Source organism: Anas platyrhynchos, chromosome 21 (assembly GCF_047663525.1).
Source record: "Anas platyrhynchos isolate ZD024472 breed Pekin duck chromosome 21, IASCAAS_PekinDuck_T2T, whole genome shotgun sequence".
Lineage (NCBI taxonomy): Eukaryota > Metazoa > Chordata > Aves > Anseriformes > Anatidae > Anas > Anas platyrhynchos.
The window spans coordinates 15,641,932-15,669,698 of NC_092607.1; the positions used below are offsets into that span (position 1 = coordinate 15,641,932).

The 27,767-nt window shown below is 40.3% G+C and overlaps 2 protein-coding genes and 1 long non-coding RNA gene across 6 annotated transcripts; 2 read left to right on the top strand and 1 right to left on the bottom strand.

Moving 5' to 3' along the window:
• Window positions 1-5,134: 5,134 nt before the first annotated feature.
• Window positions 5,135-12,342, bottom strand: LOC139999201 (uncharacterized). The gene is made up of 4 exons (XR_011804425.1): window positions 11,940-12,342; window positions 9,589-9,707; window positions 8,987-9,129; window positions 5,135-5,248 (listed from the first exon to the last, which is right to left on the bottom strand). It is a non-coding gene; the product is annotated as an uncharacterized lncRNA (long non-coding RNA).
• A 141-nt stretch (window positions 12,343-12,483) lies between these two features.
• MRGBP (MRG domain binding protein) lies at window positions 12,484-16,374 on the top strand. 2 transcript variants are annotated; one of them, XM_072026392.1, is made up of 6 exons: window positions 12,489-12,621; window positions 12,679-12,764; window positions 13,234-13,355; window positions 13,920-14,001; window positions 14,787-14,861; window positions 15,645-16,374. In XM_072026392.1, exons 1-6 carry the CDS (start codon window positions 12,518-12,520, stop codon window positions 15,833-15,835), a joined length of 660 nt encoding a protein of 219 aa, XP_071882493.1. In that variant the 5' UTR covers window positions 12,489-12,517; the 3' UTR covers window positions 15,836-16,374. The 2 variants fall into 2 exon arrangements, with proteins under 2 accessions (XP_027328887.1, XP_071882493.1); XM_027473086.3 differs by having other exon boundaries at window positions 12,484-12,764.
• Window positions 16,375-16,979: 605 nt separating this feature from the next.
• On the top strand, window positions 16,980-26,922 carry OGFR (opioid growth factor receptor). Of its 3 annotated transcripts, XM_027473078.3 has the most exons (9): window positions 16,980-17,375; window positions 19,280-19,333; window positions 21,753-21,800; window positions 22,502-22,564; window positions 22,874-22,958; window positions 23,325-23,403; window positions 23,816-23,882; window positions 24,157-24,305; window positions 25,456-26,922. In XM_027473078.3, the coding sequence occupies exons 1-9, from the start codon at window positions 17,160-17,162 to the stop codon at window positions 26,804-26,806; spliced, it is 2,112 nt and encodes a 703-aa protein (XP_027328879.3). In that variant the 5' UTR covers window positions 16,980-17,159; the 3' UTR covers window positions 26,807-26,922. The 3 variants fall into 3 exon arrangements, with proteins under 3 accessions (XP_027328879.3, XP_027328880.3, XP_027328881.3); XM_027473079.3 differs by lacking the exon at window positions 19,280-19,333; XM_027473080.3 differs by lacking the exons at window positions 19,280-19,333; window positions 21,753-21,800.
• Window positions 26,923-27,767: the final 845 nt, after the last annotated feature.

The window sequence follows — 27,767 nt, forward strand, 5'->3', positions numbered from 1 at the left end:
CAGAATGCAGGAAAAGGAGGGTGCAAGTGTCACCTCTGAACTTGAGAGAGCCCCCACGGCATCTGTCAGCCTGGCGAGGTGTGAGGAGCCTGTCTGGAGGCAGGCAGCACTCAGCACTGGAAAGCCTGCTGCTATAGAAACAATTGCACCTCTGGGGGCTGTTTCCAAATGACTGCTAATGCAATAAAGGACACTAAAAATAAGTGGTTTGTATGTAAAACAGCAGTCACAGGCAGTTCCACTTAAATGCTGTGAAGCCAAATATTTTCCAGTTATGATTATAGCCCGTAATGCCATTTCCTGAAGTACCTTACTGTGCTGCTGACACAAACGAAAGGTGAGCAGGGTAGTCCCAGCAAAGCCTGAAGTCCAGTGCTGGAAATCATTTATGCTGTGCGGTTCCCTGAATAGCCTGCTCTCCTTCCCAAGAAACCAGACAGGAGCCCACCTCCAGCGCAACTTTGTCACTTCTCTTCGTCTTGCTGTGCCCTTCCTCATGCAGCTCAAAGAAACACAATATTATTTTCTTAGTCATTCAGACAAGATTCCTGACAAATTTGGTCACAGACCTACAATTAAGAATGTGTGGGATTAATTATATACGAAAAGTTGTACATCGGGAGTAGGAGGCTTGGGGTATTATGGCAAGAAGAAAATCACAGAAAATCAGATAAATTGTTTTCATTACAGTAGGGAAGGATACCAGGTAATCATTATTTTTACTGCTCTTCATCAATGCCAAGAAGGTTGACACTAGCACCTCTCTTGCAGCTTCTATTTCCTCATGTAACCCTGCATATATTACAGAGCTGATGGACAAATTCACCCCTGCCATCTTAAACTAACCCAGAACCATTATTGCTGCTACTTCTAAAACTCAAACAATATTGCTTTTTTCCTGTCAAAGGTCCTTGGCTTTTTTTGGTCCTTGGCTCCAAAGCTCCTTGGCTTTTCGAGAAGCTTAAGAAAAATATGTACAGACTAAAAACTCAATCCAAGCTCCTTTTTGAAAGAGTTTCTCTATTTTTAACATATTTTTTGAGGCTTAGAAAGTTTCACTCCAAACTTTTTCAGCAATATAAGTGTTATCTCTGTGCTGGTATTTCTTCCTGGAGGTAGATTTAAGTATGAGGATTAACATCAAATCTTTCCTGATACTGAAGAAAGTTGAGTCCAAATTCAACGTGCATGACTAAAATCTATCCAAGCAAGAATATGAATCGAGTACAACTCCAGCAAACTAGGCATTTGGATTTAAGCCCCCGATTACCCTTTGCACTTCAGTCTCATTCCTTAAGATCAGTGAACAATCATATTTGTGTATGTAAACCCCACTGGATGGAGACTGACGACATGTAGAGAACTAAAACATTCAGGCTACAAAATACTACGCTCATACATATACAGTGATAACAGAGGGAACAGGTACAGATAAATTCAAAGACATGCAATCGCTGTTACCAGTGCTAATTCCCCAGCCATGAGAGAAACGGAAAGGAAAGAAAATAAATGCTCCAAGAACTTTAAAATATACTGAATTTAAGGCGGTGCAATGCAAGTATCCAACCACAGATTATAATCACCAGGGCTGCACTTAAATTCTTGACCATTCTCAGAAGAAAACCACTTCTACATCATGAAGTCATAGCTATGTATAATTACTTGCTAAATTACAATGAATTTTGAACGAAGGCAGAAAATGTCACAACACAAAAAGACAAGTAATCAGTTTGCATTAAGCTTTGGTTGCCCTCATTCCCTAAGAGGACCTGAATTTGTAAGTCGTGTGAGCTCTGAAATCCATGTAACCACAGGGTCAAGCCATGTGGATTAGAGGGTTTTCATTCTGAGGCTGGATGCAAATGCACAAAAATGTTATTGATGATTCCGAGGAATATTCTGGTTTCTAGTTGTTGACACTAACAGAGCTCACAAAGCAGCAAAAAGACATCTGCTTCCATCAAACACCACCAGTTTGCCCTCTGAAGCTTGATCCCAGTTACTTTAGTTATAACCTTTCATTAACTGTCTAAGGAGAAAAACAAGTATAATATAGTATCTCTCGGCAGAAGACTCAATTCAAGAGTAAATTGAGGAAAAAAATCAGACTCGCAATGCAATAATAGTCATAATGAAAAGCTTCTTCCCTCAGCTGCCCTCTAGTTATAATAGGTCACGAAGTTTTAAAATTACATTAGCTTAAATGAACAGTGTTTTTTGTTGTTGTTGGTTTTTTTCAATGTAAACAGCAATTCTTATTCCAAACTGAAAAGAAAAAAGCATTCTGTAAAACAAGTACTTCTGTGGCATGAACTGCACTGCCATGTAGATGCAGCACCTTTTTCTGTTTGCACCAGTGTGATTCACAGTAAATCCAGCGACTGCACTTAATAGATTTAGTCCAGTGTCATAATGCACAATATCATCATCATGTTTAATTGTCTGTTAAAAGTACTCCATGTTTGTAATGCAAGAGCAAAGGGAGCAGTATGTATTGTATATTCATTGTTCCGATAAATTTGTGGGTTTTTAATTTATTTTCTGGAACCATGTTTGTCGACAACATTTCTATTACTAGCCTGAAGATTATTTGTGCTAGAATCAAGAGTTTCCAACATCTGTTGTCAGAATGAGTTTTATAAATTGGCCTGGAAGAGAAGTACAAAGCCACCTGACCAGCAATCCTGTCTAATAAAACTGATCAGAAGAGCACAGCTTTGCATGTGTCTCCCTTTGGTCACAGTGAGAGCAAATAGAAACCATTCTGAATTTGAACAATTTAGAAACAAGCCCATCAGGACACAGAGGTAAGTTATTATACCAAACTGAATGGAGGCAATAAAAAATAACATGAAAAATGAAAGCAGATTATTTTTCTTAACAATTCAGCTAAGTTGACCTAAGAAGAATTACTTTTTAAAAAATCAAAGTGGTGAATACAGCTTATTTTGTTCTTGGGTTCCTCTTCCACAGCAGACTACAGATGTAGGGGCAAATTACTCAGCACTCCCTAAAATTCCTGCCTACGTGGAAGATAAAGGACATTTCCGCATATGAGTGCACAAGCAGCTACACACATTTTACCTGAAGATATTTTCTCAGGGTGGAAAGGTGCCCATTTCAGCCCACCTTTATCAGGGAGAATATTCAGATGGAATTAATGAGACTCTCTGTCAATAGAAGTTAAATGAACGTAGCAGTAAGCCTCCTTATAACAATTTTAGAAACAGCTATACACAAAATGAGGAGAAACTGCCACTTTTCTTGCTGTGCCCATGTATGAAAGTCACTGCAGAACACCACAGCTGGACACTGTCAGAAAGGCAGTGACAGATTAATGTTGTCCTACAGAAGCCTACAGCTCCTGAAGTGAGAATAACATCAAAATCACCTCTGAGGATGAAAGCCAGACAGCTGTAACAGGACAGCAGTCATGTTAGTCCCAGGGCTAACTCATTTGTGTTCTATCACTGATGGAAATTCTTCCCTTACAAAAAACAATTATGAGAGCAGTTTAAAGGGGATCATTTAACAAAGGCAGTAAATTACCCAGCATTTTAAATTTGCCACAAACATTGTTTTTTCCACCCCTCATTTTAGATCTTTCTCCTTTTTGGCTATTCAACATTTGGCCTTCAGGCTAAGAAGTAAAACGAACAGCTGCAGAGCCAGATACAGGAAAAAAATGATAGCATAAGAAAGGCCAGCAAAAAAGGACATTTCTGAGAAATTCAGTCGATAAGCAGATTTGGTTGAAGGCTCTGGCACTCAGCAGAGCTGGATGATTTTGCACTCTGACCAAGGTCAGGTGGTTCTTCTAAGGTCACGCAACTCTTCCTTTTAAAGCATCAAAAATCCACTGGCAGATGCAAGTCCTTTTCTAAACTTATCACAATCGTAAATATTTTCTAGTGGAGACTTAGTCATTCAATTGAAAAATTGTAGTGATTATGTTTAACATCACCAAAAGTAGGAAACACTTCAGGTAATGGCTTCCAGGGAGGGGAGATAAAACACTGGGAAGAAAGCCATCCTTTTCATCTTGTAAATATTTATCATCATTGCATGAGAAATTCAGAATTCTGTTGTGCAATGGTAATAGGACCCATTATAGTTCACCTGAGCCCCAAATTCCCTACTGCTAAAGCCAAGCGGACTTATTTTTTTTATTTTCTTGAAGTACATTGTACTCTATTATGTAGCAGGATGTGCAGAGATTCCAAAAAAAAGTTTCATCTGCTTCTAATGGTGAATAAAAAACTTAAAACTTTTGAAAGTCAGAAATTGATTGAATAATTCCTATCTCAGGAGTGCTAGTAAATCTAGGGCCTGATTTAGCATCTCTGAAGTTGCTGCAAACAAAAAACATCTATTTTTTTTTAGGTTTTGATATATCTCAGCAGCAAAGAGTGCTGGAAAAGGGGAGGTGTTTCGAAATACTTGGAATTAGTTCTGAACGTATAGTAAGATTGGCAAATATAAATGAAAGACATCAAATTTTCCTTCACGGGTATGCAGTCTCTAAAATACAAAGTGTGCAGATACCTGATTCGAGGCATGTGACTTAAAAAAACATCCCTCAACCAGAATGACATTAGTAGTTAACAAATGCACTGATTTTGTGTGAAAGAAAGGTCGGCTTTGTCATTATCCTACCCAGACAGACAGAGGGACTTTGGCCAATATGAAAACTAGCCAGTGAAGGAAGATTAGGAAAAAGGAGATTTTTGTCCTCTCCAATTCTTTGCCCATACAGCAGCATCTCTTGTATGCTAAATGACCTCCAGGGCCTCAGATTTACAGCTAAATACAAAGTGGTTGGGGGAATCACAAAGCTCGATGTTGCCTAGGTAATTCTTAAATTACTTCTCTTCTCCAACTTTAAGAGGACAATATGTAGCAAACACTAGGTCTTTATTCTCCATTCCTAATGGCTTCCTAAGGGCTGATCTAAAGTCTTCTGAAGCCAGGAGAAAGACTCTCACAGGCATCAGTACATTCTGTATCAGCAATTCCTTTGGACAGTGGAGGTCCTTTTCTAATGGGAATGTAAGAAAAGTGTGAGTAATTCACATCATCACTAGAGACAGTTTTAAGAATGGGATAAGAGCAAGAGATATTTGATTACTCTTACCTGAACTGGAGGATGAGTCAGTAGCACCAGGATGTGGAGGTGGGATCCAAAGCCAGCCTAAGCATTGTATGCACGTGAGTATCAGTCTCCCATGCCTCACATTATTGTTCCAATCTATAAAGAAATAGTTAGTGAGCTTTTAAAAGTATGCCCCCACGCACACACATTGTAAAATCAAAGAGGTATTTTCTTTATAAATTTCTCACGTAGCTAAACAATGAAGTTATCTACTATGAAAGAAAGTGGGGCCTTCCTACCATTTAGAAAATTGCTTAAATGTGATACTTTACCTGTGATATTGTGTCAAGGAGCATAAAACCAGCGTGAATGGCTGAGGCAATTGAGAAATCCTAAATAGGAGAAGAAGCTCTGTCTCCTTCCAAAAAGCCTACTGTCGCAGCTTGCTGGGAAAAGCTGTCAAATGTGCTAACTGGCTTTGTCGCTAACATGATTATGCAAAGTAGATGATAGTAATAGTGCTACCCTGCCATCACTTACAATGGCATCTGCTCTCTTTCAATTTTATGTAATTTTCATTGAATTTAGGTCCGTCAGGTTGCCCTGCCATAGAATTTGTGTGAAAATGAGATCCTTATTCTAAGCAACTGATGCAGTTGAAGGAACATGAAGTGTTAAGACTGCTATCCATTATGCAAAGGAAGGAAGATTATTCCAAAAATGCAGAAAGATAAAATGGATTTAAATGTGCAAGTTTTCAGTTACTTCCATTCCTGACAAAAATTGAGGCTATTCTAAAGAAGAAGTCTGTAAATCACAGCTGGCCTCAGAATATTCTAACGTATGTGTTCAGATGGGAATTATGATATATATGTCATATCAGGCTTACAGACCTGATCCAGCAAAAAAAAAAAATAATTTGGTATGAACCTGAGTTGGAGTTTGGAGCTAATGCTCATTGCTGCTGGCTTTAAATAGCTAGGTATCCCCTACCTCAAAATAAATAATTGATAAAACAGGACCACTACCCATTTGAAGATGGACAGTCCTCACAGCAAAGCAGTTGAGCACATTGGTCAAGTCAGCATTTATCAATCCCCTACAAATCCTTCCAAGACCAAGGACAGAGTTTAATTACGTAGTGCTTCTTGTAGTAGGTAACAGTGCAGAAGCTGGTTATTGAAATCTGGGGAGGGAAGTAGAAAACTACTGATCCAGTGAACAGGCTTGTGCAATTAAGTCTCTCATGAAGGTAACATGCATAATTTGTCAAACTTCTTAAGCAATAGCTTATTGGCATCGTTGACATTTACATCAACTTATATCATCTAGGAAATTTTTTTATGAAATCACCGAGTTTTTGTATACAAGCAGCAATGCACTGCAATAAAGTTCTGATTTTGCCTGATGAATCAGAAAACAAAAATTCGATAAGTGTTTCACCCCATAACAAAATGAATTGCATGAATTATTACCATGCTAATATCGTTAGTCACCCAAGGTCTTCCAGCCTTAGGAGATGCCATTGCATCACAGGCACGTAGAGCCTGTGATAGCTTCAGGTTTCTTCTACCAATGACAACCAGAGAACGAATTCGATGACAGACTATCTTGGCTTTGAAAGATAGGATCTAAAACTGAACTCCTTGTATTTAAGTAATATTTTCATACAACGATTATCAATCATGACAATGTTGTCTGCAGCTTTTCTTTAAACCTGTTTATTTATTTGAGTTTTTTTTTTTCCCTTCCTGAGATGCCCCAGGCATGCACATGGTGTAAACTGACACTACATTGGCTGTGAAGATGGAAACACTTCCACGCTTCAAATCTAATCCAAGTACTTGAAAGTATTGCTATGGTTTCTCTGGCATTTCTGTGCTGTTTTAGAAGGAAAGACTGACTTTGAAATATGTGCTGTAAATTGCAACAACAAAAAAGTAGGAGTTGCAGGCCTGCAATATAGTAACCAACTGCCTCGTGTCTCCCCTTACAGACATCTCCTTAGCTGCAAAATAAGCAGGTACCAGAATACAGTCTATAAGAAATTCCACCTTTGTTGGTATCAATGGACTTTTTTTCCCCCCTTGACTAACACTTAAGTGTATCCTTTGCAGCCGGTCTGTTTTAGGATTCACAAAAGACCAGTGGATAATTGAAAATGGTGAAGAACTAAACTCAGACTTCAGGCAATTCCAAGTGAAGCTTCTCCTGATCCTGAACAGTAGTGTCTGTCTGCTTGAAAGCAAGTTCTAACCTATGTTAAGAGCATCTCCTACCAACAGAAGCAATCTAATTCCTTCTCTATATGATAGACTTCACTGTATGCCCAGTGACAAATTTGGTTGAACAGGTAAGCTCCATCACTGGAAATGTTGATTCAGCAAGCATTCCCTTCTGTGAGTAGCTGTATTCTCTGCGCATGGGAATGAATCAAGAATTATACAGCTCTGGTTTGTTTCTGTAAATCAAACACAGGCTTGAAATTTTGCAATTGACACAGAAATGTTTGTAAAACAAAACAGGAGAGAGGAGAGGCTTATTTTCTACGACTAATGGGGAACAAAGATACTGCTACCAGCAGTTTGTGGACTCTCTTGTTTCCGACACTGGATCTAGAGACATATTTCTACACATCAGACAGATTCAGACTTTCTTTGACAAACTGACTCGTCCTTAATGGTGCTACTGACATTATCATTGCAAACCACATTTCAAACTAACCCACAGTTTCCACTGACTTCTGTAACAATTGTCTTGCCTGCTGCAGCTAGTTTGTTCCTATTATGTTATTGTTTGCCAATACATATGATCCATTCCAGGAAGCAACCTTAAACATCACACAGATGTTGTAACCTAACAGATGCTGCTGCAGAATACGTGTGAGTAACCTCAAGTATTCAAAGTTGAAATGCAAAAAAGGGCCCTAGCATAATCCTCTAAATCCCTGTCTTGAATATTTACATCAAGGTTTGTATGTGCTTAAAGGAGTACATGTACTTTGTGAAAATCTGCTGCCACCCTCCGCCACAGTGAGCTGAGAAGGAAGTGCTGTTGTCATTTCATTGAGAGCTAGTCAGGTTCAGAGCTTGTCTGCAGCCCTTCTGAAGAATTTCTTTATGTTTATGCAAGCTCTTTTTTTATTTTAAAAGTAGCAATTTTGTTTTGAAAGACGATTAAGAAATAAAGCCTCAGAGAAGAAAATGATGATCTGAACAATCCTGATCACAACAATGCAACTGTCAAGAAAGCAAATCTCTTGTAAATTTATATGGACCAGATGGGTCAGTGTGAGTTTGGTTTGGTGGACAATTTAGGCACTATCAGTAGTAATAACCCTCAATAAGGTGTGCCATGAAGTCTTCTGATGGTGGTTTGGGACAGCCAGGCATTCATGAACTGATTCTTGTGCTCACCTGGAATTGGCTCATTAAATTCATTGGTTCTTTTATGCTCCTTTGTAAGCCTGGGACATGATGTATTTATTAAACTGCAAAATCAGTAAGATGACTTTTCCTTCCCCATTCCCCACTCTGCACTGCAATGTTTTGAAGCGTAACAGCAGCACTAATGAACGCCTTTGTGCATGCTTAAAAACAATTATTTGCACTGTTTTCAATTTATTTTTCTAAGGCTTGCCATCTGATGCCCATCTAATATGTAGCCTCTCTCTGCTGGGAGAATGAGCACATCAGATCACAAGGGAAAAGTTCAGCTGAAGAACATATGTTTGAGCAAACTGAATGTATCCTCCTGCTTCCCTCTTTTTTGCTGCTCCCCCCCCATCTTATTTAGAATCAAATGCTATATTTTTGCCCCTGTAAGAAGCCAGGCAGGCCCAGTCAGAGAATGTACTCCCTGTTCCAGGTTCCTGTCTGAAACAATCAAACACACCTTTTTTCTAGGAACTTGGATAGCTGGAAGAAAGCTGGGGAGTGTCTCCTTGCCTGTTGTCTGGAAGAAGCAGTGTTGCTCCGAAGGGCTGCGTGACAGGACTCTAAGAACGCAGAGGCTTCTCATCTTTTTGGTTCTTCCTCCTTGACAGATTTCATGGGAGAAAAACAGATCTATTAAAAACTACCGTCACTGATTTATTAAAAGCTGTGTAAAAGGATCAAGTTCCAACTCCCTGTCCAGCTCTGTTAAAACAAAATTTGCCACGGATTTCAAGCTGAAATGACAGATTTTGAAGGTACAGATAAAGGTTACAAATCAGATCAGAATTCTTTTCCAGAGTTCCTCATCAGTCAGTAAGGATATGATATTTGGAGATACTGAAATATGTCAAGGTACCAAGATAACTTATCTTGTAGGAGGGTTTACTGACCTCAGACTGATTTGGTGCAGGACTGGGCCCCAAGTGTATTTCTGCATGTAAAAACCATGTGTGCAATGCAAATGGATTGATAGATACCTTCCCACTCTGCCAACAATTAAAAACAGCTATGTCTAGTGACACACTCAGCATTAGACAACAGTGACTTGTGAGCACATACCTCAGCTTTAGCTGTGAGTCCTGTCCATGGTCTGGAGCAAAATGCAACATTTCTGCTTCTTGATTTCTGTAGAATAAAGCTGGTAATGCTCTTTAAGGCTCTCTGGAGGTTTCATTCACCTATGTGAGAAAAATTCCTTAGATTCTATACTAAAGATGTACTAAAAACAGCTAGCAAAGGTTAAATAACTGGTTTTAATGAAAAATTGTGCAGATGATATTCGTTTTATAAATGTTCATGCGACATACCAAAAATTACCAAGTATTCTGAATGAAGTTTTTATTTTGTTACGGGCTCTAACACATGGTGTTCCAAATTAATGACAGAAATAGTTGTAACCATATTGCTTATCTGAGAAATTTGATGCTTCTAGGAAGACTGTCAAAAGCTAGGCATATTTCTCACTGGTTCAGGCTTCAATGTCTTAAGAAACACCACATCATCTTCCTGGGGGGCCACAACATGATCCAGAAAGGGCTGAGCACCCTTAGTTGACATAATACTCAGGCATGTCCCTAAGGCTGAGAACAGCCTAAACCATGGGAAGGAAAGGAGAAGAACTAAATTGTGCATGTCTCATATTGCTGATACCTAATTAAAAAGAAAAGCAAGATTTAAACCTGAACAAGAGGAGGGTAAAATTGTTAGAATCTGAAAAATCTGTTCAATTAGAGGAAAAAAATCATCTAAAATATAAAAAGAGAAAAATTTAACTTTGGTCCTAATCCATGTAGTGGCTGTTTGTGGCATAATTATATGCTTCCATATGTTTCCTAGAGGCATTGTAAGAAAAAAGGAAATTTAGACGCAGGCAAATATAATTATTTGTGATTGAAAGAAAATACCAACCAATTTATGCATATACTCTTCCTGTTGAATTAACATTATTCTACTGAATTAGATTATTTTCATATGCTATTGTACTTTCAGAGGTAGCCATATGTTTTTCACATTCGGTTTCACATGCTACTTTTTTTAATCATCAGAACTTAATGACATAAAAATTGCTATCTGAGCTGACACAGTTATTCCCTCTTGATGATAGTCTTTAAGTAGAAGCATGATGTGACAGATGAGAGTGCTGAAGCTCTGTGTTTCACACAGACTTAAAAATAAAATATAGAAAAAAAATCTTCCTGCAAAACTTTGAAAACTATTCTATGGGGAAACAATTTTTCTACTCTGTAATTTACTTGCTTTTCTTTCTTCCTTCATTTTTCTAAGCCTAGTAACATGTATGAAAACAGGAATTTAGTTGTTCGGGAACTCATTTACTCCTGCTGTGCAGTCATCACAGGAAATCATAACCATCTCTTTTGATAGCAGATTAAGACTAGGTAGCAGCATAGACCAAATAAACATTGGAAGATTAAACAGGTCTGAGAGCCTTATTGGATTTAAGGCTGGATTTAATGGGAAAAGTATGCAGATTTGTATTTGAGATCAGCAAATTCTAGTCAATATATAAATTTTGCTCAAAATGAGGAAACTACTGTGAAGCCTAAGCTGTGTAAAGGCAGATTTGTCACAACCAGGACACAAGTACAAAGCTAACAGCAGACAGAAAAAGTATTTGTGGAGAATCCTGTACTCTTGATGTGAAAAGCCATTCCTGCAAGATCTCTGTCACTCTTAATTGAGCTCACAGAAACAGTCATTCTTGGAGAATATCAGCAGTGTTTAAACCAGACTGGAGTGAGAGATTCTTCTCCATTTTGAGAGAGAAGCCTGAATCCTGGTAGAAACCAGAATTTGTATTCAGGCATTCATATCCAGCATCCTTACCACCAAACTTTCCAAGGCAGCACACGCGAGGCTTTGGGTTTAAGTCATTTCAAGCATTTGCTTAATCTGTTTGAGGTATGAGCAACACATCAGGCCCCGAAGAATGACATGTGTTAGTTAATTATTTGAGTATCAACCGTACAGAAAGATTTCAATTTCAGAAAATTGCATTTTTGCCTTCCCACTTTTTATTATTTGGACAATTTGCATGAAGATAATGTGTTTTTGCCTGCGAGTTTCTGCCCCCACGGTTTTATTATTCACTTTGAACAAAACAGTTTTTCTTTACATTTGATGTCATTGTCATTTGCCATTGAAATCATTTTAATGCCACCAAAAGGATTACGATTTCAAGTGAGGAGTGAGCAATCGCACACTTGATCACCTGAGCAACCATGCCTGTGCGCCCAATAATGCCTAAGAGGTCCAAAAATCAATCAAACAACCAAAAAATGTACTACAGAGAGAATGACACATTATTTTTCTTCTCAAGTTAAACATTTTTAATGCCTTAAATGACAGGCAAAGCAGGTTCTGTGTTTTTTCAACTCCTAAGGCAGAGTTACCCGTTCTGCATCAGTGCCAGGCTCACACCAAACGATGCTCCTCTAACAATGGGGCATTTTGGGGTGCTGAAGCACCTTTCCCAAGAGAAATCTCCCATTTTGGCAGCCGCTTTGCTCCTGAGGATGGCGATCGCTGGGGTGGCCGAGGCCTTGCTGGCGGCAGGGCCGAGCCCCAGGCCCCTCTCCGACCTCTGGGCTCCTCCTTCCCCCTTAGGCTATCCCCAGCTCCCTGGGCTGGTTTATTTGGAGCCTCTTAGTGCACCTCTGCCTTCTCTTGAGCTTTCCTCATGCAAACGTGAAGTAAAAGCGGTACCACTGCCTTAGGATTACTTCACGCCCTAAAACAAAACCCCTCAGGGTTTTCACCCCTCAGAGAAACATCTCCGTGCCTTGCCTCCTCCCCCGGCTCTCCGCCTCCAAAACTAACCTAAAACCCCTCAAAAAACTCCCTTCTGTCCACTAAAAACCCCAAAGCGGGGCATTTCCCTTCCTCCCTCCGGCCGGCAGGAGCCGCTGCGGGCGGCGGGCGGCGGGGGAACGGCAGGGGGCGCCGGGGGCCCGGCGGCTGCGGCGCGGCCATGGGGGAGGCGGAGGGCGGCTCGGCCGCCGCTGTGGAGAAGCCGCCGCTGCCCTCGGCCGGCCCGGGGGCCGCCGCCGCCGTCGCGGCCGCCGCTGCCGCCGTCGCGGCCGCCGCCGCCGCGGCTGCCTCAGCCCCGGAGCCCGGCGTGCCCCCGGCAGCCGCGGCGGCGGAGGAGGCGGTGGTGGTGTGGAGCCCCGAAGTGGAGGTTTGCCTCTTCCACGCCATGCTGGGCCACAAGCCCGTAGGTGAGAGCTAGGCCGCGGTGAAGCCGCGGGCTCGAGTAGCGGCGGTGGCCGGGGAGGAGAGCAGGGCGCTGGGGATGGGCGGGGGGCGTGTGAGGGATTTCCCCTCCGGGGGTGGCACGGCCCCGGCCGGGCTGCGGTGCTGCCCCTAGCGGCCTCTCGGAGCCAGCCTCGCCTTCCCGGCCTTGGTGCCCTGGTTTTTGGGGTTATTTTTTTCACACAGCCTCACTAAAAGTTCTGGCCGCGTGGGGAAAGCGGTACCCAGTGAGGCGTTCTCAGCCCCTCCTCAGATAGCACCTCTAATGCAGGGTGAAAAAACGGCCGGGCAGGGCTGCCCACGGCACCTTTCCTGTGTGATTTCCCTGTAATGACATTTTATATGGTTGGTTGGTTGAGTTTTGGTGTATTTTTTTTAATTCTGTGTCACAAATAAGATTATTAGTAGCATTAACTGCACTGAACTCTCACTCAGGTGTGAATCGCCATTTCCACATGATTTGTATCCGAGATAAGTTCAGTCAGAACATCGGACGGCAGATTTCTTCCAAAGTGATTTGGGACCATCTGAGCACCATGTATGACATGCAGGCTCTTGTGAGTATAAAAGAGGGACGCAGGCACACTCGTACCTCCTGTCATTCAGGAGTTTTGATAGGCCCTAATCACTGGACCTGAGCAAACCTTCGTGTTACTGAGAATTACATGTTAGAGTGAGATGATGAAGTTTTTCTTGTATAAGAGTGTGTTAGGTGGAAAGCAGTAAAGCGTAAAGTGTTTTGTTTTTGTTTTTTTTTTCCCTATACTGTGTTCTGACTTTAGGGAGATTTTTTTTTTTATTGCCAACATGCTGATCCAGCAAACATTTACACAGGTACTTAAGGACCAAACAGGGAGGTATACGTGTTTTTATTAAGAATTTTCCAGGATCAGTTTATAGAAATGATCTCTCATGATTATGGTCTGGTGTCCTCATCTCAATTATCTTGACCTTAGTAATCAGTTTGACATCAGGAGCATCCTGATTCTCTAGTGTCTGAGTATCTTGTTAAGAATTATTTAGCTACTAATTGCACTTAAAATAGTTTGGGATTGCATTTCTACATCCAAATTATTTATTTTACCAAAATCATTCATAAAAATCTTTCTTTTCTTTCTAAGCATGAATCTGAGATTCTTCCATTCCCTAATATAGAGAAGAATTTTGTTCTTCCTGATGAATTGATTCAAGAGGTGAGAGAAGGTAAGATGTGATAGCAGTCTCTTGCTTTCTGTTCTTCTAATCTCATCTTAGAACAAGTAGTTTAACGGAACTAACAAAAAAAGAACATAACATGCCAATACATGGCTATTCTTTCATTCTGGTGTATTAGGTCTATTCATGAAAAAGAGGTATTGAACAGATACAGCAGTATCTCTTGAATTTGTGAACTGATGACAGAACAAAACTATCAGAGAAAGGATCACGGTGCCTGTGTGGTTCATATTTCCCACCTATAAGCCTCTTTGATTCTCCACTGTAGGAGATAGGCCTTTGGTTAGATTCCATACAATATTTCTCCTATTCTTAAATATAATATAAATGGGATGTTAATATGGCACAAACAGGTTCTGCTTATACCATTTAGATTCAACTTCTCTTTCTGGGTGTAGGCAAAAGATATTTTAAACTACAGTGAAATGCTTCTCAATTATTAGGTGTAATAAACTTTATACTAAAAATGCAGTAGAGAATCATATCTAAGAATTGCAATACATTTTTCCTAATTAGCATTTTACTTTGTTCCTATTAATAATTTCAGTGGAACTTTTTTGTTGTGTGACATGCGCCTTGCTCTTAGTATGGTTGGACTGTTAGCTACATTTCTCTGTCACAGGACTGAAGAACATTTCCAAATTAATGCTGAATGTTGAACTGAATATTTGTATACACTGTGCACATATGCTGAGGCTACTCATATAGAAAGCTGAGAACCTACATATGGTTCTCAAAATGATCTAACCATTGCTTACTGATCATTCCTGTAGGAAAAGTAATGATTGAAGAAGAAGTGAAAGAGGAAATCAAAGAAGAAATGGAAACACATGCAGGTCCAGAAGAAGGTAGATTTGTATTTCTCTACTGTATAGTATGAGGAAAAAAAACAACTACAAAAAAAACTCTGAAAGAAAGTTAAGCCCAGTTTTAGCGAACATAAAGTAATCTGTGATAGGATCTCATGAGAGAAATTACTGCCTATAAATCAAAACAAAAAAGTTACAAGACGGTATGCTTAATTAGGAAGGAAGGAAAAGTGGTTGTTTTTTCTTCTTTTTTTTCCATTTTATTTGCATTGTCTTGCTTCTTTTAAATGAAGCTTATTAAGATCTTACGTAGAATGAAGTCAAACATGAACAGTAGTGATCCTGCTATTACCATGACAGGCCAAGCCAACCGTTAACTATGTATTTTCATAATCTTTACATCACGGAAAAAGTGGTGTGTTAAGATTGAGTGTAATAAAAGATGTAAACACACATTTTAAAGGTATATTAAATTTCTTATTCTGGATGTTCAGGTGTGTTTGGTATCTATAATACCAAATGTAATTACCATTTCTGATTATAAATTTCATAGAATGGTCCTATGTTGTGTAAGTGTTCCTATTTAGTATTTTAAGTACTGTTTTATTTCACTTTTAGCCTGTCAGTATACATGCCTATCTTTAAAGTAAATAATAAAAGCACGCTGTGCCTTTTGAAAAAGTGAGAATAATACTTAAAGTGTCTTTAAAGATGCTAAGAATTGATTGGCTTGAAAAGTTTTATGTAATATAAAGAAATTTGATATCAGTTCTTGTTTACCTATAAGTCTGATCTTGAATCATTACTTTGATTCTATTTCAGTTTTTGCACCCTCTGGAAGTTTAGGAAAAACAACTGAAAAGCCAAGCAGCAAAGAGAAAGAGAAAACTTCATCAGATTCTGGGTCCAAAGAAGGATCTGATAAAAGGAAACGCAACAGAGTCACTGAAAAGGTCTTAAATGCAAACAGTAATCCTTCCAGTCCAAGTGCTGCAAAACGACGCAGAACATAAAGCTGTGAAAAGCAGAAAAAATTAAGGATGGAACATTTAAAAACAAGTAGCAGGATAGTCATTACGTCAACTTTTTCAGAAAGGAGAAGATACCTGAGCCAGGTACTCGAAGAATCTGCACATTGGCTTTATGCGTACAAGACTTTGCCAGTCTTTCCTGATTTGTTTGCTGGTTGGCACTGAGTAGCCGAGCGATGGCTACCTTCTCAGGGCGTTCAGGAAGGAAGCTGGCAGCGTTTAGTGGTTTATGCGTTTGTAACAGTTGCTGTGTTTGCATTTCCAACCAGAAGCACACACTGTCTCGAAGTAGTTCATGAAACAAGTGTCGGTCATAACACAGAGCCTCAATTCATGAGAAGTATGGGTTATTTCTGTAATTTTTGAATTGCTTGTTTTTTGCCTTTTTTATTGTTGTGAATATCACAGACCCTCTATGGGTTACGTTGTTTGGCCATTTTAATTTATGCAAACGTAGCGTTTGTATCAAATGTCTGAATTTGTTGGTTCAGTAAAACTAAAATACTTTTAAATACAGATAACTACTGTGTTGAAGTATTCTTTCACACTGTTTGCTGGAGAAATGTCAACTTTTACCTTTAGTGATGTAAATATTTTCCGTTTTTACAATTTTATATACTGTAAGTAGAGTGAAAACGATAATGCCCCTAGAGAGAATAACTAATGTGTCCTAAATAAAGCATCCAGCACATCAAATGGTTTTGAAAGGGAGCAGCTGAGCTGTGCCTAAACCTGGGGGTGTTGCTTCATCCGTTTGTACTACAATAGTATAAAACTGGGGGGGTTTGTACTTTGTTATTTATTTTTAAAGCGGTTTTATAAAATGTTAAGTGGAATTGGTACTGCAAAGCATTAACCCTGTTCTACAATTTGTTTTTTTACTGATGTTGTAACACTTTTTATATGCTAGAACACTAGGATTGCAACCACTATTTTTGAGCGGTGCAAAGATGGACCGCGGCCACCAAAAAGCCACGTGACCGGGCTGAAACACTACCGAATTTGTTCCACCGCGTTACTTATTAGTTAATAAAAGGAATTCTCGCTTAATCTGTCCGCATTGCTTGCGCGGCGAGGAGCCCAGCGCCCAGCATCCACCTCACCTAACGTGTCCCCGGCCCCCCCTCCCCAGTGCTGCTGGCTGTGAGGGGCAGGGCCGGGGCGGGCTTTAGCACCGCGATTCCTCCTCCTCTTCCTCCTCCTCTTTTTCTTCTTCCTCCTCCTCCTCTTCCTCACCCCCCACGTGCTGGGCTTTGTGCCGGCCCCGCCGCCCCTTTCGCTTTCCCTTTCCCCGCCCCGCTCCCCCATGGCGGCCTGGCTCGGCCTCAGGCAGGAGGAGGCCGAGGCAGGGGCTGAGGCGCGCTCATGGCAGTACGACTCCACTTGGGAGGAGGACGACGACGACGACGAGGAGGCGAAGGAGGAGGAGGAGGAAGAAGAGGAAAAAGAGAAGGAGGAGGCTGGCGATGAAGACCGGTTGGAGGATGCGGAGGAGCCGGCGAGGGGCTCCGGGCAGGCCCAGGTGGGTCCCGGTGGGTTTGGGGGGGGTCGGCGGGTGCCACAGGGGGGGCTCCGAGGCCTCAGCCCCTCACAGCCCTTCCCTGCACCTGCCGAGCCCTCCCGCCGGGGATTTTGGGCCCTTTTTCTCCTTAATACTGAAATTTTCAGTCAGCAACCGGAGCAGCTTAAACGGCTTGCAGGGAGCCGAAGGTGGTTTGGGTTGTGGTCGCCGTTCTGGCGCTGAGCAATTATTTTTAATTGCAGCTTCGTGCTGGGGAAGCAAATCTTCAGCCCCCCCCAAAAAAATCCAGCCCGTTTGGAAACGAGCTCTGCAGGGAAAGGTTGTGAAGGCAGAGGTGTGCTGGGGCTCTGCAGCTGCTTCAGGTTTCAGCAGGCTGCGATGTGCTGGGTTCTCGTTTATTCTTTATGTCGTAAATACAATTTCTGTGTTCTGGGGGGTGCCAGCCGGCTGACTGCACTTCACACGGGCACTTTGACTTTCGGACATCGGTGTTTTTCAGCAGCTCTTTGGTTTTAATCGTTTTGTGTTAGTATCCTACTCTTTCTACAGTGTCCTTGCCTACACTCTTTCATGCCATCGAGAACCATCACATCTGTTCGCTTACAAAAAATGAACTGTAAGGTTTTATTTCTTGTAGCCTTTTTTTTTTTTCCTAGGGAGCATGTTATAGAGCAGCTCTGAAAGTGGAAAAGATTCACTGGTGGTCTAAAAACTGCAGGTACGCGTGCAGTTGTGATGAAAAGTGCGAGCGCTTCTCCCACTGCCTTAAAATGGTGTTAATTTGATGTAAAAAGAACTTGTTAATTTTATCTAAAATTCCTAAACTTAGCATCAGTGTTCTGAGTGTCATCAACTTCTGCAACATGGCTTTGCAATTGCAAAACTTGTTCTAAGTTTTTCAGCCTTCAGCTGAAACCCATTACTGTTCATTAATTTAACTCCTCCCCTTTCAAGGAAAGCGAAACTTATCTTCTACTTTAGTTTTGTTTCAGTAAATTGTCCTCAGAATAGAAATAGGCAGATAAAGCTGTCTAATTAATATATTCTTAAAGGAGTTTAATACTGAACTTTAATCTTATTTTATAAACATTAAGTGAATAAAATAATCTCATTTATATATATAAATATATTCTTTTATATATATATATATGTACATATATATAAATATATCTGGTAAACATAGTTTTCCAAACACCGGCGACTTCATACCATAACATGCCCTCTATACTTTGCAAACAAAACCAAAATGTTAATGCAGACGTATGTGTACATTTTCATGGGATTTACTGCAGGGAACGTAGTTAAGCCTTAGCTATGTATGCAGATCTGTGAAAGGTCACAGATATTCCATTAGGAATAGCTGTGGTACTACACAGAAAATCCTTGCTAGTTTCTTTAAGTGACTTACGTTGTTTGATGGCACACTGTCATTTTTCTTTTGTTCATAGTTAAAGCTCTGGTTTTGTGTACAAGCTCTAAAACCTAATAAAACGCCTCTCAAACTTTTAGATTATCCTTTTTGAATGTGTTTTGTTCTTCAGATTTTTTTTTCCTAGAGCAACTTCTGGACTATGACAACAGTAAAAAGCAAGGAGCATTTTTTTCACTCCAGTGAGTGGACTTTTCAAACTTTACGTTACGAAGAACGATGTTCTCCCTGAGACTTACGGAGTATTGCTCTGCATCTTTAAAGAGTTCTTCCTTCGGTGGTGAATGCGTAATCACCTTTATCTTTCAGTGCCTGATTTATTTATTTTTTATTTTTTTTTAAGGGGAGTGAGGCCGAGTACAAAAATATCTGCTATCAGTTGTGCATTTACAACCTGCCTAAGGCATGAATCAGTTTCCAACATAAGTTCCTACTTCTGCTTGTATTACACTAATTCTAATTCTTCTCCCCTCAGTCTAGCTGGTTTGCTATATTCAAGAAGCTACTAAAGTGTTTTCTCAATAAGGAGGTTAGAGTTTTTTATTATTCTTTTTCACTACACGCTTTCAAAGCCTTCTTCAAATTTTACTTCTGTGTTTGCATGTCACTTGTGCCTCTTGCAAATGCTCCAGATTTGCAATCTGAAATTCCTGCAAGTGTATCATTTCAGCTCTTTTGCATTCCGGTGCTTTTAGCTTCTTCTAAAATTAAGTGTAGAAAATCTTGGGGGTTGTGCTCATTTTAAAAGTTTGCTTATTAGTCTGCTGTAGTGCACAGGGTTCATGCTCCATTGCTCAGAGCCACGTAACAAGCCCTGTAGTTTTGCCTTCTCCTAACTCTCCACCAACAAAAAGCTTCAATTGCTCCTCAAGGATTCTGTCTTCTTTCTTGTTTCTTTGTCTTGTTGATGCTTTGCACATCCCCTTCAGTTGGAGTTGGTTTCCAGTTTCCAGCCAAATACCGTCCATGTATTGTCCATGTTTCCAGCCAGTTCTGTCCACTTACCCTCTCTAGCTTTGTTCTCTGCTTTCCTCTCACTCTCCACAAAGCAGTGCAAGTTCTGATTGATGCGTGGCATTGCTGGAGAAGTAAACCCACCTAAAATTGCTTGACAGTGTTGTGAGAGAAATAAGGAGGTTGGATTTATGCATACAAGTTTGTCTCCCTAATCTGGAAAGAAAGGGCAGGTTATGTTTCTGTGTGGCCTGAATTGAAGTTTATAGAGACCCAGGAGCAACACCTCCATGGACAGATGAGGAAGTAAAGAGAGGAAAAACTCAGACATCTTGTTCTTTGCTGTGCTCCAGCCTGCTTTCTTCCTGGATCTTCTTTATAAGCCAAGTTAGATAGAAGTAACACAATTTTGTAAGGTGCTGTTTCTGTATCTCTGCTTATTCTTCAGCAAACTACTCCTTTCTCAGAATTGGAGGCAGTTGATTGTCTTTCCCAGCTAACTGTGTTAAAGGACATTATTTTAAACTCTTAAGCATAAAGAATGTCTGTAAATTGATTCCCCTGTAATTGGTAGTAAAGTTCTCATTAATTTCACATGTATCAGGATTTCATCTGTGGATTTCAAAACCTACAATTAAAAGCATTGAATTTCGAAGTGCTAAATCCTAGTTTGTGCTTACATCTTGAACAAAAGATTAATACTGACGTTCTGGCTGAGCATATTTCTCAGTCTCGGGTTTGAAGCTGCATATTTATTTATTTTTTCCAGCATTAACTGTGTAGCAAAGCTTTTTATACTTAACATGCATTTCTAACCATTGTATTGGCAGAACAGATCACAGGGATGGGCACTAGTGCATGGATTGCTAATCTTGTGTGGGCTGTGTTCCTTTGGGAAATGTACTGCAGTGTAGACAGGCGTTATTTTAAGACATCACAGGTTAATACATCTTAAAAAATAAAAAATAAAAAAGTTTTTTAAACTCTTGTCACCAAAATATGGGGGAATCATAGCGTGTAAATATATATGTAAAATGTAACTTTAGAAATTCTGTATTGATGACCTCTCTCTATAGATAAAGCTTTGATCTCTCTACTGCTGTGCATGCTTCATAAATTTTAACAATCAACAGGTCTGTTGAAGGGATGACTTCATTGAAAGAAGGTGTTACAAAATCTAATCCCGTTCCCACATTAATTAACAGAACCAGAGATCAGTGTTTGCTGTTCAATAGGAAGTGATTTTCTTTTTCACTTTTCTCTAGGCGAAGGAGGCTGAGAAGTATCCAATGAAGTTTAAAAATAATTCAGGAGATCATTTGCTGCTTCTTTCTTCTAAGTTTCTTAAAACACTGATTTTGCAAGATGGTGCACAGCTTATCCCTGTTTCACAACAACTGCTCCCAGTGTTGGCTGGTGCTGAACGCTAGTTCTGGTGTGCTTTGCATTGGCAGGATACTTCTGTTCACAAGCAGCCTCGTTCATTTTGATAGCTCTGCCTTGACATTTCAGAATGCTTTTCAGTGGTTTTTCATGGTTTGAGACCAGATGGTTCAGCACATAGCAAGACTAAATCTGTATTGCTTATGAATTGTAACAAAATCTGAAGTAATCCACTTAAATATACCTAAACACACACATAATTCAGTTAAAATGTGTTTTAAGTGATGTCATGCTTGCAACTTTCACAAAGTTCAGAGGAAGAAAGGAAGCTGTTCTTTGTGATTTCAGTGTAGATGCTACAACTGAACTGAATCCACCATATCTGTGTAGTAAGGAGAACCTGATACCGAATTGTCAGGTGACTGTGGCTCTGCAGTTTTTTTCTATAGGAATTTCAGTTATGAATCATGTGAATTCAGCTGTAACTAGGTAAATCTGTCACTTGGCAACTAATAGGAATCATGCGAATTACTGCTCTGGGTATCTTCATCTGGTATATATTTATTTATTTGGTTTCAATATGTTTCCTACTAAATGCTTTCTCTTTGTAGGAGCAAAGAAGTTCAAATTTGTTACCGTTGTCTCAGATGGGTTTTCAGGTAGGCTTGGCATAAAGTTTTGTCACTTGGAGAGATGAGCAGTAATGAAGATGATTGTTACGGGAATAAAATAGGCAATGTGACCATGTGGCTCTGTTATTGTTCAGTGTCTAAATCATGATGCCACATCAGCAAGGCTGTTCTAGATGAGGAAGCAAAGATGAAGAAAGTTTCACTTTAATAGTGTCTAGAGGCAAAAGGAATCTTGAATGATCTTTCTGTGTCTTGAATTCAACAATTTAAAGTATGATCTCTGTCATGACTAAGGTATATAGTGACTCAGAGACAAACAGATAAAGGTTTTTAAAAGATGAACTAAAACCCAAGTTAACAAACAAAATGAGATTTTATCATTCAGAGACTTTCCAGCTAATTCTGACCATTTCTGTAGGAAAACCTGTCTGGGATAAAAGATAAGCATAAAACACAAAGACCCTGATTAATAAGACTGGAAATACAAACAAATATTTTGGTTCAAGGAGATGGTGTTAACTTCTTGTAATCCTAAATAGCCTTCAGGAATACAGGGGAACAACTATGGTAGAAACTGGCAGTTCTTGGGGTGCTGGGACAGCAGGGTGGAGGGTGCAGGGGAGGAGCATGTGTGAGAGATGCTGAGTTCAGTTTTTTCTTTCCTTATTTTTTTTTTTTTTTCAGAAGACGACTTTATTCTGGATGTCTGATCTGTCACTTTTCTCTAGTTCTCAGGCAGGCGCAACTGGAATGCAGCAAGAGACTTGCAGAGATACAGGCATCGTTACCCGGTATGGACTTAATGATAATGCACCTCTCTTGTGGCTCTTCCCCACTGCACGCTAAGTTTAGGAACATGTTCTAGGTTTGAGGACACCCTCTTATCTTTACATAGACAGGCTCAGACCTTTAAAGGTTTAGTTTGTGAGGGGGAAGGGATAATGTGCATGTGGGTGCATCAGAAACAAGCTGTTATTTCCCAAAACATTTAAAGGATTTAACCTGTGCTGGGAACAAGAGGGAAGGAAAGTAAGAAGCGTTGAAGTGAATACTGCGTTTGAAAACAATGCTGCTTGTTGATTTCTTATTCTCATCTCCAGGGTTTGACAGAATCAGAAAATGAGGAGGAAGAACAGATGTGGAACTTGAGCTTTTACAAAAATGAAATTGTTTTTTTGCCTCAGGGTGAGTACTTTGCTTGATGACTGCTCAGTGCTGCTCTACTGCAGCTGTTTAACTTGGTGAAAGATTAGTGTGATCCATGTGGGACAACGATTTAAAAACAAAAAACACATGCACACACACACCCCAAAAAAATAATCCCCTAAAAATGTTTTTGTTCCTGCTGTATGTTCCTTAATTTTTGTTTGCTAGTAGAATACTAGATGTTTTTTTTCCTGACTTCTCAGGATAGTTGTCTAGTAGAGAAGCTAATGTCTGTATACTAATGCCTGCTGATGGATAATGGGCCACCTTGGGTGACTGGGTAGCTTTTAATTTTCATTTGGTGTTATTTCTTCTTGCCTCACTTTCTTTTTTTTTTCTCTTCAGGTTTGCATATTGAAACTCTGCTTGAATTGTGGTGGGACAACTATGAAGTTCTGGAAGAAAACCATTCATACATACAGTGGTAAAGTGCCTGCATGAATATAATGCCTCTTTTAAGTCAGTTGTATGTGCATTGCTGAATTTGGCTTCCCAATAGACCAAGAGTTAGTCTTGAGCTTTTGACTGAAACTTATCAGACAGATTTCCAGTGCAGCTGTGACAATAGATCTCAGTTGTGAATGGTCTTTTGACGTACTGCAGAACAAAATATTAAGGCAGTGAGAGATGCAAATAAGTATGTTGTTACAACCTGTGTGTACAATTATTTTATGGAATGGATTTGTCATGAATTGAAGTACTTTCATGTCCATAAGTATATGAGCTCTTCAAGAGGCACCTGTGATAGCACAATTATTGGAAAGATTTAACAAAGTGGGTTCCCTGGGCTGAGTGTCATCTTTGATCACCTGGGCTGAAAACTTTTTTCCTCTTAGGCTATTCCCTTTACGTGAACATGGGATGAACTGGCGTGCCAAACCACTAACACTTCAAGAAATTGAGGTATTTAAAGCTTTTTAAAAAAATTTCCCTGAATGTCTTATATTTGAAGTCTAGCTTTTTTTCTTTTCCTTTGCTTCCTTGGGGACCTAATGTGAACAAGGCTTGCTCAAGTGCTGTTAAGCAGTTGTCTGTCTTGTGTATGTCTGCAAGTTGCTAGCAGCAAATGAAGTGATGAGTGATAAAATTAATCTGTGTTTAAAATTCAAAATGCCACTTAATGATGCAGGTAATTAGAGACTTGCAGCTTGTACTCATTGGTTTCCCTTGTTTTCAGGCTTTTAAGAAGTCCACGGAAGTCATGGAAAGGTTTATACGTGCTTACCAGCTCATGTTGAGATTTTATGGAATAATTCTGACTAACCAGGAGACTGGAGAACTTGAGAGAGCAGAGAATTGGGCTGAAAGATTTCAAAACTTGAACCGGTGAGTCTCTGTTTGTACTACTGGTCATTTACTACAGCCATACACTTTTATGAGAAGAAAAAAAGTCAAAGTCAAGAAAATCTTCAACCTTTGGCAAATAGAGGCTTTTGTTGATATGAAGGCTAGCTAGTTAATGTATACTTAATTTGTCTCAGCCTATGACTATATGTTGTCACACTCTGTCACTTGATAAAGATGTAAAGAATTTTATAATAAGTAAACCAGGTGAGACTGATTTTTCTTCTGTATTCAGTGCAACTGTTAACAGCAGGCGTTTTTCTTGTTGGCTTCCTAAAGGATGAAATACAGGTTTGGAGATGCTGATATTTGCTCTGCAAGTACTTGTGTACTATAAAATCTATATTTTAAGCAGAAACTACTGGAAGAATTTTAAAGGTAGCAAAGATGCCTTTGTGTTAAGCATTTAAGCTACAAAATAGGAGTGTAACTATGTGCTTCCCTGATTGTTTATAAAGCTGCCTTAAGCTGTGTGAAAAGCTTTGAATTCTTGGTTGAAAAGTGCCCTGCAAATCATTGATAACATTCTGTCCACTTGGTAACATTATATTATTGCAGGGCTTATCATAGAGGTAGTGTTAACCTTTAATATTCCAGTATCTTTAGTGGTGTTAAAGTCTAAAAGGACTGGGTATACTCAGAAGAAAAATCAATTTTAAGTGTGTCAGGTATTTAAAAAAAAAAAAAAAAAAAGCTGTTGTGTCTGGCTTAAGTCCTGAAGTCGTGAATCTCTGGCAGCATCTTTACATGGCTGTGTTCTTAAACTTTTGTACAGTCTTACCCTGTAGATCACCGTCAGGGGCAGGATATTGGGCTGCATGGGCTTGTCTGTCTGACCCAATATGGGGGATTTATTTACTGGTGGATGATGCAGAATGTCAAATCGTTTCCAAGCAGTTGAGGCTTTTATTCCAAGCAGTCCCAGAAGGGCTAAGAAGGTACTGTTGAAGGTAGACAGCTGCAACAGATGCATTAAAATTAAGCCAGCCTGTACTCCCATCTGTGCTGTGAAGTAGCCCTCTTACAGATCCCTGTCAACAGCACACAAAGCATTCTGCAGGTACCCCAGAGGTTCGTTATGACTCGAGGCTTGTAAGGCTGTCACTTAACTTTGCTCATCTGTTTGTCTCAGGTTTAGCCACAACAATTTGCGGATCACTCGCATTCTGAAGTGCCTGGGGGAGATGGGATATGAACACTATCAAGTGCACTTGGTAAAGTTTTTCCTAACTGAAACTCTTGTTAAGGAGACGTTACCAAATGTCAAGAGAAGTGCCTTGGATTACTTTCTATTCACTGTCAGAAGCAAGCAGAAGAGAAGGGAACTAGTCCACTATGCTTGGCAGCACTACAAACCTCAAGACAGCTTTGTATGGGGGCCACATGACAAACTCTCAAAGTACAGACCCCGCTCTGCCAAGTCACAGGTGCACCAAACAGTTGGAAGTAAAGAGGAAGAACCTGGTAGAAAATGTGATGATTCTGTGGAAAAGAGTCAGAACCCATCTCTAGAGGAAGACCAGGAAGTGTTGATTAAAGCGAATGAAGAGGACACGAGAGAGAGGTTAAGTGAGAGTGTTTCAGAGGGAGGAGATGGTGAAGATGAGAAGGAAGCTTTGTTTACCCAGCAGGAAGAGAATGATTTCAGCAGTAAGGCTGAAGCACAGGGTACGGCAGAGAATGATTGTGCAAAGGAGAGCAAGAAGAGAAAACTGGATGCAAATGTGGCAGTTGATATAAAGAGTGGACCATTGAAAAGCCCTCCTGATATTGAGAAAATTTCCCGTAATCTTGGTGAGTGTGCACTCGATGCAGAAATCTCCCCCTCAAGCTCCCTCCTGCAAACAGAAGAGGGCCAGGAAACACTGAAAGAAGACAATGTAAACGCCAAAGACTTAACAGTGCCAGAGACTGCTGATGCCATGGTAAAACGGAGGAAAGTGGATAAAAGAACGCAAAGAAACAAAACATTCAACTTGGCCATAAACCTGAGCATGGGGCTGCCAGCCCGCAGTGCCCAGTTGCATCCACCTGTTTCAAACGCAGAGGCTGAGGAGGAAAAAGCTGCTGAGAAAAAAATGACTGAGGAGGAGGTTAGTAAGAAGGATAGGGGTGACGCTAATGGTGGGGTTCTGAGCTGCCCAGCTGCTTCCATGCTTCCTAAGACTAGCTGGACGTCTCCGCCAAGTGATGGCTTGGAGTTAGGTGCAGATCAAGTCACAGCAAAGAGTGACCAGCACCACTGTGATAGCGTGCTCCTGGGAAGGAAAAGTGAGGCAGATGGGATAGAACAGCATAAAAAGGCAGCAAATGCATGTGAAGAAGAAGCAAAAGCAACGAGCAAGAAACAAGTTCCAGGGAGTCTTGAACAGAATATGACATCTACTTGTCCTGAACAAGACAGTGCTGAGCTTGCAATACAGGAAACCGATAGCTCTGAGCTGCATGCAGCAGAACCTGATGAAGAACAGGTAGCGGAGTGAGACCGGCACAGCAAACACTTGAGCAAGCAGAGATGATGTTGCCCTAACTGCTGGGAGCCAGCTTTACTGATTTGTACACCACAGACACATGGAAAAATAAACTTTGTTTGGACTGATCCAGGCTAGACCCTGTGTCACTTTCACCCTTCCACACTTTTTTTTTTTTTTTTTAAGTCATCTGTAGTGATTTCATTGAGAACGAGCTCTCGGTTACCCTAAACAGGAAAACTTTAAATGATTTGTCATCCTAAACAGGCTGTGTCCTGTTCCTGTTTTATATCTGATGTTCAGAACTACCATGGAGCAACAGGGATTTTTGCACTTTGCTTTGGTTCTGGTATGTCCCTTTTTAAAGAAGAGGGAAATTAATCAGTTTCCTTGTTTGAACTAGGAAAGTATTTATTAAATACACAAACTTTACTGTAAGATAGCATGCCTGATTTGCCAGACCTTTCTATTACCGTGGAACTTCTTTATCATTTTGCATCACATGGGAGTGTAGTTGCCTTTCCTCGTGTAAGAAAATAGGTTTGAGTTTAGACTGGGATAAAACGTAAGGCCATAATGTGTCTCTGACCAGTATTAACTTTTGTGTCCAGATACTGTCCTCCAAGGTGCAGAAACATTGGGTAACTCTTCCCTTGATCCTCAGCAGGAGTTGGCTTTTTAGTGCTTGTTAGATTTGTTAAAAATACAAATTGTCTACTGGTTTCTAAGAGAAACCTTCAGGCTTTGTGTAAAGCTGGCTGGAGCTGCTCTTCCCCATCTTTTTCCACCACCTTCAGGAGCTTGATAGTCTTCCACAGCTATTTATGCCCGCTGCTAGTTCAAAGGTCTTTCTTCCTCGATTGCTGAAACGGAATAAATATTTTGTCATTGCATCTCTTCAGATTTTGGTGTTGCTTTGAGATGACCTCTGGGGCTATCCTTCCTGCAGGCTTGCTGCATGCAGCTAGCTGTC

Bases quoted from the DNA above. Each gene is read 5' to 3' on its own strand.
- MRGBP (XM_027473086.3), top strand. From the start codon at position 12,518: ATGGGGGAGGCGGAGGGCGGCTCGGCCGCCGCTGTGGAGAAGCCGCCG. The intron at 13,356-13,919 runs GTGAGTATAAAA...TTTCTTTCTAAG, and splicing joins TGTATGACATGCAGGCTCTT to CATGAATCTGAGATTCTTCC. The intron at 14,002-14,786 runs GTAAGATGTGAT...TCATTCCTGTAG, and splicing joins GATTCAAGAGGTGAGAGAAG to GAAAAGTAATGATTGAAGAA.
- OGFR (XM_027473078.3), top strand. From the start codon at position 17,160: ATGGCGGCCTGGCTCGGCCTCAGGCAGGAGGAGGCCGAGGCAGGGGCT. The intron at 19,334-21,752 runs GTTAGAGTTTTT...TTCTCTTTGTAG, and splicing joins AGTGTTTTCTCAATAAGGAG to GAGCAAAGAAGTTCAAATTT. The intron at 22,565-22,873 runs GTATGGACTTAA...TCTCATCTCCAG, and splicing joins GATACAGGCATCGTTACCCG to GGTTTGACAGAATCAGAAAA.